At 45.4% G+C, this 12,132-nt stretch overlaps 1 protein-coding gene across 1 annotated transcript in view; it reads right to left on the bottom strand.

Annotated features, from left to right (window-relative positions):
- Positions 1 to 12,132, bottom strand: part of PAPPA (pregnancy-associated plasma protein A, pappalysin 1) — a gene marked incomplete at both ends in the record, with an annotated part of 128,286 nt that overhangs the window by 27,989 nt on the left and 88,165 nt on the right. The window contains 2 exons of the mRNA XM_010288141.1: positions 7,415 to 7,506; positions 9,122 to 9,250. Of these exons, the coding sequence (XP_010286443.1) occupies positions 7,415 to 7,506; positions 9,122 to 9,250 (221 nt within the window). The remainder of the gene's footprint in view (positions 1 to 7,414; positions 7,507 to 9,121; positions 9,251 to 12,132) is intronic.

Genomic DNA, 12,132 nt, shown 5'->3' with positions numbered 1-12,132 from the left:
GAGACACAGAAAAATGCAGAAGTATTGTCTCAGAGTAACAAATTCTTGGAATAGAGCAAGTTTTGCATTTTAACCCCTGAAAGGTCTGTCCAGAGGTGTGCAGGCCTTTTTGGGCACAGCAAGGGCCAAATCCCGGGCTCACCTAGGTCAGCAACTTCTGCAGAAGCATGATTTTACCACCGCGTCACTTAATCAGCATCTCCAGCACTGGTGTTTATGTTCACAGATGAGCGAGAAGAAACGTATCCAGAGGTTTCTATCACAAAAGGAGAAATAATTCCACCGCAGATCACATGAACCCGGCGGCTGAGCGATCGCAGAACCTGCTCCATTTATTTCTATGGGAGTTTCACCTTTGGCTTCAGTGGGAAGAGAGTGAATAACATGGCCTGCTTCCAGGATATCTGCTAATCTCTTCTTTAATATTGAAGAAGCCAGAGACAGAGATATTTCCTGCTACAGTAAAATATTCGAGAGTTATTTTCCTTCCTGGAAATTCTGATTTGAAAAGAGGAAAACCATTACACAGAGCTTGGGCAGACCTTTCCGAATGAAGTTGCATATCAATAAATTGTGACGTTTTCCTTCAATGAAATAAAACAGACACTTTGGAAATTAAGGCGTCGTGGGTGTTGTGATCTACTGCAGAACTTCCAGGGGCCTCGCAGGAGGCTTTTGTCCGTACAATATGACAATCGTGTCCGAGCATCTCCTGAACCGAGCGGGCGGGCATCATGCGTTTGCAGAGCACGGCTGCCTGGTAATTCAGCTGCTTCGTGGAAACACATTCCTGGGCTTGTTCTTTGTCTGGTGTGACTCGGCTCATCGGTATGATATAGCGGTCGGAGGACAATAATTATGCAATTGATCTGCGTGCTGCAGACAGATACAATTACAACTCCCTTGCAGAGCCCGGCATTGAAATTTGATATTTCACCTCCAAGAACACGAGCCTTCGTCACTTAAGCGAAAGGATATTTTCCATCGCTGCCAGCGGTAGCAAGACCTTGCTCTGCGGCTAGCCAACAGGAGCTGACGTGGCCTTCCCCCAGCCCCGGGCAACCAAGCGTGTTATAAAAGCACTACAACACGCATCCTCTTCCCACCTAATCTTGTTTCCCTCCCTGGGTTGTCGAATAAATCAGAAAACCGGTGCTGAGAATGTTCCAGTATTTCCTCAGACTTTCACAGATTTATTAGCCAAGCTTGGAGACTGTTCGACTGAAAGTCTTGAGGCTGCTGTCACACAAGGCAGCAACTGCTGCGACCACGAGAAGGCTGGCCAGCGTGGTGGCCCTTCTCGACACCTGGCCCACTTGCTTGGGAGGCTGGGAATGAGCCCAAGAGAAAAAAACCGGTGGTGCCGTTCACCAAGGAAAACCAACTGCTTGTTTGCGTGTGGTGGGATGTTATTGCACAGGAAGGTCTTGTGCTCAGCATCACCCTCTAAGCACAGCAAGTTGCTGTTGAGTCACAGAGAATGCTCTAAGGAGGGAAGCGTGACCAGCCGTGGAAGCCCCTCTGATCCACGGAGAGTAATGTGCGAAGGGTGCAACAAGCAAAGGAGTAATTCTTCTGTTGGGCTCTCATTGTAGCTGTGTCCTAAAAACCAAAGCTGGATTGAGCTGGGCTGGAGTCACTGGCCTAGGGAAAAATGCAGGCAAATACCACTCCAGCCCACATTCTCCCCCACAAAAAAGCATCTGTCCTTTGTGTTCTGCTGTTTGAAACGCCTGCTCTCTCTGCTCTGTGGCTTAGCTGGCCCTGCTAAGATTGCGCTATTAATGATGACAGTCTGAAAATCACTTTACGAGACTTTATGACGATGCTGTTATTACTAACTTGCCAAATGAGTGCTCAGACATTTTAGAACATGTAGCCACACTCTCATGAGCTGCCGGAAACAGTCAGCTTCAAAGTATTTGCCTCAGGCTGAAGGATTCACACAAATATCATCCGAATAGCCCCGGTCGGTAAATTCATTGCTCTTTCCTATGAAATTCTGCTATAGAATCTCAGCTGCTTTATCGACAGCAATACTCTTTACCAAGCGCCTTGGTCAATGCCTTAGTCTTATTGATGCCCTGTGAGATGCTGAGTTTCTCTTGCAAGGTGGCTCCGTTTCTCCCATGCTGTTGTTCTACTGAAAGCCCTCAGCAGGGTCAGCCAAGGCCTATTTAGTGTTCGTGAAAGACGGCGAAATCACCATTAGCTGCTGCGTGGGGCCGCCGTTTCGGCAGTCAAAGCTGTATTCCTGTGCAGGGGTATGAGGAAGGGAGGGGGAGAGGACGGGAGCGAGGCGCGCTCTCAAAGCATGCCCACGATGAATATGGATGGTCATCCATCAATTTATTTTAAGCACATTACTTCTCTGTCAGAGGGGGAAAAAAGGATAAAGAAAGGAAAGAAAAGACATATAAAATTAGGTTTGTGTCACTCATTTAACACTGCAATTTCCCTAGAGGATTATGCACCAAACAGAGATAGCAAGCTCATGAATATTAATTATTTCCCTGAATGCAATGCAGCCCGCCAAACAATAAGATTAGGGGAAAGTGCTATGCTTAATTTATGGATAATGGGAGAGGTAAAGGATAGAGCTCCCACAAAGGTAAGGCTCACAGCTGGAGGGAGAGGCCTCTGAGGAGGAGAAGGACAGATCCAGATTTGTAAGGTAGTGAAAAAACATTTGAGGCCAAGCAGGAGCGAAAGAAAAGGTGTTTAAGGATCATTGTCAAATTAAAGTCATACTTCTCCCTGAACAACCACTGGCGACTAATGCTTCAAGCATGCCAGAAATTGGTGGTACATTCAAGAGCTACATATATCTATTTTCTCTTTTCCTCTGCTCTGCGCCTTTTCTTTGCATTTTATATCCCTGAGCACCTGATCCAAGACCACGGAGACGTGCGTCTAACCGGAAACATTCACATTCTTCTTGGGACCACTCACATGTGGAAGTTAGTGGAAGCACAGCCCGGTTTTCCTGCAGAACGGCTTTAGCAAAGAGTCCCTTATAAGCAAAGGCGATAAAGTGTAGCAATGATAACACCAGTAAGATGCGACTGAGAATGCCATAAATTACCAGACAAACTTACGGGTAGATAGAAGTTCTGAAGCTACTTCCCAGCAGTGTTTCAAAGTGTCTATCAGTCTTTACTCATCTCTTTTCATATTACTTTCTCCCTCCCCTTCTTTTTTATTGATCTCTGCATCTTTTTTATTACATCCCTCTCTTTCTTCAGCACTAGCGAGCTAAATCAATGCATAATGCACATCACACTCAACAAAAGGAATGCAAATGAAAGCAGTGCTCTTTTTCAACGTCCACACATATATCTAGACGCATGTGTACGATGTTGGGTGTGTGGGAGAGCGCATACCAAGGACAAGGTGCTCAGCTGCCTGTTAGACACCCATTTCTCAACGGTCTGGATGGAACGGATCAAGTGCTAAAAAGCCCTTGGGTTCCCACAACTGCAAATCATAACTCTTATGACTGGGGCCTGTTTTACACAGGACACGTCGGCTTGAATTTGGCTGAGATCCTCAGTAATCGCAAAAACCCATTATCCTGGGAGCAATCAAGAGCAAGGTGAAAGAAAAGCAGCCAAGAGCTAGGAGAGGGGTGCATCAGTCACAGCGGACATGACTTTGATTTGCTCGTCTCCTACAAATCAAAAGGCAAAGTGAAACTTTCCCCGTGGGACCAAATTCTGTGCGGATGAGATAAAATATGCAAAATCCACTATGCGAGGGGGGAAAAAAGTAGAGATGATAAATTTTGGGATGGGAAGGGTGAGTGTACCGCAGAACTTAAAAAAGGAGCGCTGCCAGATGCTTTCATTAATTAATTAATTAATCTCACTGTCGCTCTTCAGCATGTTGCAGGAAGAAAACGCTATTAATCTTATCTGTTTTCTGTTACTCGGCTTTGTGTTCAGAGAAGGCCAGGACAGCCTGACAGTAAGACCACACAGTTTTCTTCCCTGCCTCCCTCCTTCCTTCCCCCGCGCCCCTCCTCCCGTGGCAGCGCAGATTGATCCACTGTTATCTGATTAGAGAGGAAAGGAGGAGGGAAAACAAAACCGGGGAAAAAAAAGAAAAAGTCTAATTTTATTACAAGCACTAGCACAAAGTGTCTTGAGAGCCTTGTGCCATTTATTCAAAGGAAAAGTTGGACCAATTAAAAAAACCCATAAACCTCACGATCCTAAAAGGCAAAGGGAGCAGGAGGGGCAGAGAGACACCTGCAAACAGGCTGCCTCCACCCTTGGAGATATCCAGAAGGCAGCTGCACATGACCCTGAGCAACATGCTCCAACTTTGAAGCTGGGTCTAACTTTGAAGTTGGCCCTCCTTGGACCAGAGACCTCCAGAGACTCCTTCAAGCCTAAATTATTCTGTGATTCATGGCTCTAAACCTAAAGCTTGATGGCGTTTGCAGGCTCTGTTGTGTTTCTCTTCTACCAAGTGAGGGGACTTGCGTGGTCTCTGCGTTGGAAGAAGCCCGCTTGGGCTTTGCTATCAAACCTCCTGCTACGGACCCCCCCCCTCCCAGATAACGCCCCTTCAGCCCTGCCTTCGCAGACAGAATGTTTAGTGATTATTTTCAGCCATGTGGGACCCAATCCTGCAGACAATTTGTGACAAGCATTGCATTCACTGTTGTGGTTAGATTTGCTGAAGTCTAAAGAATGCCTTGTGGTAGTTCAGAAACATGCCTGGAAGGAAGCATTTGCAAGATCAAACCCGGAGGCCCCCAGTTCAGCAAAGCCTCTGAACATGTGTTTGAGGCTCACTGAATTCTTTGGTGAAGGGGAGTGATTCCCGGGGCTCTAAAGAGCTACATAATACAACAAGAACATCACTGCAAAAATAACACTGTCTGAAATAATTACTTGTTGTCCTACAGGATTATAACATGTGTTAGCCTTGTAAACATGCAAATAAATTACACTTATTTTTCTGTGCTCCTCAAACAAGGATCCAAGCATTCTGTATTTTCCAGGAAAACACCCCACCAGTCTCAAAGATGACTTTTGTATGGTTAAAGGTAGGGGATCCAGCCTAATATTATTAGATTGTGGAGAATGCTGACTTTCTGCTCTTTTAATTATCATTTATTATGTAATATGCACAGCTTCTTGCTTCCCCAACATCTCTCTGTTTTCTGGTGAGATTTTAATGCTAGATATGTTAAAACAGAATACAAATCAGCACTGTTCATTTGTCTGAAAGATTAGCCAGCAGTTTCTCTCTAGCTCTTGATGTCCTAATTCATGGTGGTCCAGCACCCATAAAAGCCAACAGAACCTGTTTCACAGGTATTGCCTTCTCTGAACGTTTCTGAGGGACTTGATGAAGGCAGTGGTTGCCCAAAACCAACAGCACTGCTCTACCCTTGCAGACCCCGCATGCAGGGCCACCACCACCACAGCAGTTGCACCACCACAACTGTAAAGTCACACAACAAAACGTTTGTAAGGTCTGCGTCCACCCGCCTTGCCATCGATGCAGCTAATTTGATTCACCTAAGTGAGTCCCTATATTCAGTATTTCACAAACAATGTGATTTCATTTGCTTTTGTAATCCAGGACCTGTGGAAAACCACAACCTTCCAAAGCCCATGACAAACAAACAACTTTATACCTCTGGAATTCCCCTTTCCTTTTCAACACAAGCAAATCTGAAAAATCGCTTCCTCTGTAACGGCACAGAAAAATCGGTGTGTATGTTTTAGTTGCTTCATCTTCTAATCAGATTGCTGTCAGACAGGTTTTTTTCCACACTCTTAACCAGCCCAGTTGCTGGTCCTGGAGATGAACGTGCACACAGGCATAAAGCAGGCTCCTGCGCTCACCTGGCAGAACGCTGCTGTGCAGTCCAAGGCTTGGGACTCTTACTCCTCTCCATGGACTTATTTGGAGCATGATGCAGCTCCTGCCCAGCCCACACGACCCGGTTTCCTTCAGAACCAGGAGGACCTTTGGTCATGTCCTAATGCAACGCTGGGGTGTGGTCAAAGCACAGACCTGGACCAAGGAACTCAGACCTGCAGCTGAGCAGGGTGATAGAGATGCAACTACACAGCTCCAACCCAAACTGTTGCTGGAACCAGCCTTGCACTGTGCCTGACTTTTAGAGAACCCAAAACAGTTGTATGTTTATCTCACTTTCAAAATATTATGACTACTATCTTTCAGTGCTTGAGGCTCTAGTGCAGCAAATTACTTGAAACACAAATGCAACTTCAAGACCACCAATAATCACAATTAGCCTCCACCATAAATACGCTCGGATTTCAATAGAGCAATTTACATAGGTAAATATGTAAATAAGTACATCACCAAAGTGGGCCTCAAGTCTCACAGGGTGGGATGCTGAAGTAAAGATGTAGATGTTACAACGAGACGAACAGGCCCCAGCTTACCACCCAAGGGAAACATGGTGCCTGTGAGGTCCTTTATATGCTGCTCCAGGCACAAGAGATAATCATCAGATTGCCAAAAAGAGCAAATTTCAGTCTTGCCAACATTAGGACTGATGCCCTGAGCTGAAGACATGGGATCTAGATGGGACAGGGTGTTTGCTTGGTCAGTCCAGATAAGGAATCTCTTGAGAGAAAGCCAACCCTTTATAAACATTAACTTTGGTTTCAGGAGCTCTGCATGTCTCGTCCTTCCCCAGACCTCACTGAGTCCTGGTGGGGAAATGCAATCCCACAGCACAGGGCTACCCCACAGAAGGTGCAGTGTAAATTGGCCCCCATTTCCCCTCTCTGCCCCCAGCATTCCTAGAGAGTTTAATAAATATGTAAAGCTCAAACTGCAGCCCTGCTATCCCCGGATAGCTCGAGCATCTTCCGGCCATTGTGCTTACAGGTTTTGCTAATCAGAGCAAACCAGGCTTGCAAATGAAATCTGATTAAGTAGTTTTCACCTCTGAAAAAGGGGATTAGCTAGACCTTTGATCCTCAGATATTGATTTGCAACTCAAAGGAGGTGTGACCTCAGCTGGACTTGCTTCTGGTCTCAGTCCCTTCCCCTTTCACTCCTCCTCCTGTTTACCAGAAAAAAATCAGTTCATGTCTTCTCACGTAGCCAGATCTAAAGCCTATTGAAGCCAGTGGAAAACCACCCACTGACTTCAATGGGCTTTGGATCAGTCCCACAATGGCTGACTTAGCCTTAAGTCCTAGGCTGTTTCAAAGCCAGCAGAACCAATTTCCCATCAAAATGACCAGAAGCTGGGAAGATATGTTCGCCTTTCAAACCTACAAATTCCACCTTTTTTTCTCTCTTCCATGACAACTTTTCAGCTGGAAATGCTGAAAATACTGTTGATTTTTTCCTTGCACTCTGCATAGAGTTGTTGCCCACCATGAGTGGAAGGGGTCTGAGCCAGACTTACCGATGCAATTAAAGGACAACTCCTGCAGGCAGAATAGGGAGCAGCCATCACCGTTGATCTTATTCATATCATCGCATTCTTCCCCCAAGTCTCTGTAGACAGGGCACACACATGCAAAAAGGAGTCAGATGGCAAATGGCATCATCCTAACAATTGCTGCAACCCCTCTGCAGAAACCCAAAGCCCTGAAATCCAGTACAGCAGCTTTGTGTGCCGACTGTTAAAATGCCTCTCCCTTTCTCCTCCAGCCCCGACTTTCATCATTCCTGGTTCACAAGCTTGCCTGGCCACTTCTCTCCAGCACATGTGGATACCACTTGCTGTTCTCTGATGAGGATATGAGCAACTTCCTTCATAGCTGGTGTGGCTGCAACTCAGCAGGTGGGGAAAAAGAGAACAGGAATCTCTGAAACTCTTTGTATTAAATCTGGAAGGGCCAGACTGTGACCCCAGCATGGGAATAACAAGGCATAAAGCCTAGTGCTGGGCTGTTCCAGGTGACAGCTCTCAGAGGAGAGCAGTCAACGGGGAGCAGGTGGTGTCGGCGACGGGGTCCTGCCTTGCGCCAGCCCGCACGGTTGCGGCAGCGTGTGGGGAGAAGAGTGCGAACCAGATGAGAAAGGGGCTGCCAGAGCTGCAAGTGGGGCCACAACCAACCAAGCTGTGACACAGTCTGGTTCCTGCTCGCTCCTGAGGCAGCTCAGCTATTGTTCGACGCTTGCTGCAAAGCCACAAGTGATGTTTGAGGAATGTGCAAACATAACAGTAGGAGAAAAGTTATGGAAAGCAAAATTAATCTGTCTTTCTCCACCTCTCTCTCCAAGACTGCCCTGGATTCATATGTCGTTTGATTGTTCTCTTTGATTTCCCTGCCTGTTGGGCCTCATCCTGCACATACTTGCTGCCAGGTGTATCATCTGACAGAGTTGCACTATGTGATTGCTGCTCAGCATTATTTCAAGCAAATAATACTGGCTGCCTTAAGCACTTGCTTGTTGTTACTTCCAACATTTAAATAATTAAATTATCTAATACCAGCAAGTGTTGAAGCAGGTAGCCTTAAGGGCCAACATAGTAAAAGAATAAACCCTAACATAGTTGTGAATGATTGTTTTACGTTTTCAGTGGTCTGGGGATTGGCAGCCGGTGAGAGGGAGGAGCTGATTGAGAACATGCAATTCCCAGCACTCTCCCTCAGAGGCCAAATCTATCGCCTCCAAATGCATCCCAGCTCCGGTGGTCGGTCAAACAAGAGGTTGCACCAGGAACCTGGCCCACCACATGGAAGGAGTTTTACCCTGTCCACCAGCTGACAGACACATGGGACTTGATGCATAAGGACAGCATCAAAGACTGAATTCTTCCATCACTTACTTCAGCTCCATATAGGAAATGTCATATACACGCATGAAGATATGGATACACGAACAAACAGCATAAGCAGCGTATAGCGTACTTTCATATCGATCCTGCTGTCTGGACTCCATTATCTGCATCTCTGTCTGTATCTACTGGTGCCAGGATAGCAGGGCCTAAGTTCCAATTAAATGTCATCATCCTGGTAATCATCAAGCACATGAGTCATTATCTACAGATGAGAGCCGGCCTAAACTAAGGAGACATCAGAGGTCATCAATTCCTTTCTAGTCTCAGATTCTGGCTGAGTAGATGTGCCTAGATTTATCTGTTTGCTCACTCCAGACTTACATTTGGATAATCCCGTCTCCACAGTATCCACTTCCAGAGATATACACAAGCGTGGGGGAAGGCTCGCTCTCCTCCATCCCGGAAACAATGACCACATGGTACGTGTACGTGGTCCTATCGCTCAGTTCCCTGCAAGACAAGAGGAAATATAAAGTGATCGGTACACCAAAGGCAGTAGCAAAGGGCAGAGAAGGAGGTACTGAAATGGTGCTCGGCTGCCAAAAAAGCAAGTATTAGTTCAGTCAGGTTCCCAGAATATTCCTACCTCATTTTGATGGGATTAATTTTTGGATGGGTGTCTTTTTCTTGTGAGCACAATCAGTGCTACCTATGTCCACGCCCGATTCATGCCAGATCTGAACAAGGTGCAACTCTTGACTGTTTGACAGCTAAACTATTTGCTGATGAAAATCATACAGTTCAGTGCATTGCTGCTTACATCTCTACCCACTGTAGAGAAGCATTGCACTGGCACCACGGCAGTGTATCAATCCTCACCACGGGCAGGGGGAAACAGTGACAGCATTACCCACAGTCGATAGTACTGCAGCACGAGAGAAACCAGCCCTGAGCTGCACTATGCTTAGCCTCCGAGCACTTCTGTTCCCGTCGCTCCAAGGCAGGGACGGCGTTACCTGCAAGTTTGTGGCATAGTTCATTTGGCATAGTTCATTTAAGAAACTTAAAATACCCTGCAAACACTGATTACTTCCTCAACAGCCCTGAGCGCAATCCAACTGCAGCTAGAGCCAGTGGGAATTCGCGTATTGATTTAAGACAGAATTGGACTGGGGATGTGTCAGTGATAGATAAGTAAGTTATCCACTTTGCATACGGATACTGAAACAACAGAGTTAAAAAGAAGGTGTCTTCCTCTCCAGGAGAGTACAAAAAGTAGGATCCACGCCACAGCACTGGAATCGAAAGAATTAGCAAACACATATTTACGCAAATCCATAACTACCTAAATCCTGTACATCTGTAAATGAGGAGTAATTTTTTTATATGCAATCTAGAAATAATATAAGCCTAATATAAATGTTTAGCTCTTTTACAATACCTGCTACGTTATCAGAACTCAGAATGTTCCACAAAGAAACTCATTACCGTTATCCTCATTGTGCCGATTTGTAAAGCGATGGAGTGGCAAAGGCAAAACAATTTGCTCAAAGTCATCAATCAGGCTAATTACAGAGCTCATAACACAAACCATCTCTTTCCTAACCCACGCCAGTCCTCTACTTAAGATGCTCATATTGCCCCAATTACTGACAGTAATGTACACGTCTTCTTGTCACAGGAACTCGGTCAAAAATCATGTATTAATGAACTGGGTACTATGAAGAGATGGATCTACTACACAGAGCGACAAAGCCATTGAAGTAGGTATCAGTGGACTGCAGTTGAGGAAATCTTCAAGTTCATGAAATAAGTAAGTCCTTTCAACATTCATTAAATTAACAAGCATGACTTAAATTCCAATATCACACATTATATTTTACAACAAAGCTGTTTCTCATGGCTACTATGCCTGCAAAACAACTGTCATCGAAGGAACTGCATGCAAAGAGCGCTGGGATGTGATTCTTTGTTACCACACTTGAAATGGGGAGTGAAACTCGGTGGAATGAAAACCCACCACCACTGGCTTTCTCATTGCTTCTTCCCCCGATTCCTGTCGGCAATAGTCTGTAGCTCCTATTAGCTAAATCTGAGGTTTCAGGTAGCACAAACACTATGTTAATTCACCTACAGGCTGGGGAGACGTCTACCCAGATATTGGTACGAGTGTTTATTCAATCACAGTGAAAAATTTCAAACTTCTGCCCTTGGGACCTGTTTAAAACACCTGTTTTGGAAAAAAATATAAAATTCTAGGAAATAATTTAAGCGGCCAAACACACACGGATGTATAATACCGAGGGTTTCCTCTAGATTTCGCTCCTGGATGAATCCACTTATTGAGATGGGAAGTTTCTGATATACACTGATGAAATCAAAGCAGAGACAAGCTTTTATTATTAAAGAGCAGTTATTTCTCAAGTTCTTTCTTCAAAACCATTCGTAAAATATTTAACAAGTACCCTTGCAGAAATGTGGATTTTGTCACCGGGGATCTGCTAACCACAAAAAAGGTTCAATTCTTAAAAAAGACTGTTAACAAATGAACAGTTCGGGCAGCTATAACAGCTACAAAATAAATAAATCCGGGCTGCTTCCTGATGCGCTGAGATCACACGCGCAAGTGCAAAATAGTAGTTTTCACATTCTGATTTCGCCTCCGATTTGCACCGCTACCCATAGGTGATGGGCAGGCATTCGGCTACCAGCAGAAAGTGTGCCTCTGCAAGCGTGTTTAGTGTGTGGGAGCGTTTGTGTACGCTGGTGTGTACATGTAAGCAAAGGGAAAACAGGAAAAGTTCACATTTGTTTATGTACAGGGCGGGAAGTTGGCAGAACATGATGGAAGAAGACATAGTACTAAATTAGGCACGGGAGGGAATGTGGTGTTTATGTATTATTAGGTGAGCGGAGACGAATGTGTATGTGGGTGAAGAAGACAGAAAACTGGAAACGAAAGTTATTCGGTGGCGTTAAAGTTATACGAAAGTTATACGCTCCGGCGTATTTAGCTGGATGTATTGCCAATGCAAAATCTGGTACGGGGAGAGGAGCCTGTGGACGTCGGAGAGGAGAGACTGTGGCTTTGTGGCAGTGGGCTTTGGTCTAATCCTGTCAGCCGCTACACGGCAGCGAGGGGAGACTTCCATCTGCAGCCTGCTGCTCAGAAAAGGAAAGCTCTTGGAGAAGTGATATGTCCCGACAGGCAAGTGATCCTTATAGGTTAGTGACAGGGGGAAAAAAAAGGCCATTTCTTCTCAAAAAAAGGTGAGCAAAATACCTGACTCCTTACACATACATTTAGGTATCTGTACAGCCTGGCTTCCCTTACTTCTACACAGGGTACAAAATAGCTACTAACTGATTTATGCTCACGTTACCCCATGAGC

Source organism: Phaethon lepturus, unplaced genomic scaffold, assembly GCF_000687285.1.
Source record: "Phaethon lepturus isolate BGI_N335 unplaced genomic scaffold, ASM68728v1 scaffold12645, whole genome shotgun sequence".
NCBI classification, from domain to species: Eukaryota; Metazoa; Chordata; class Aves; order Phaethontiformes; family Phaethontidae; genus Phaethon; species Phaethon lepturus.
This window is presented reverse-complemented; position numbering and strand designations above follow the sequence as displayed.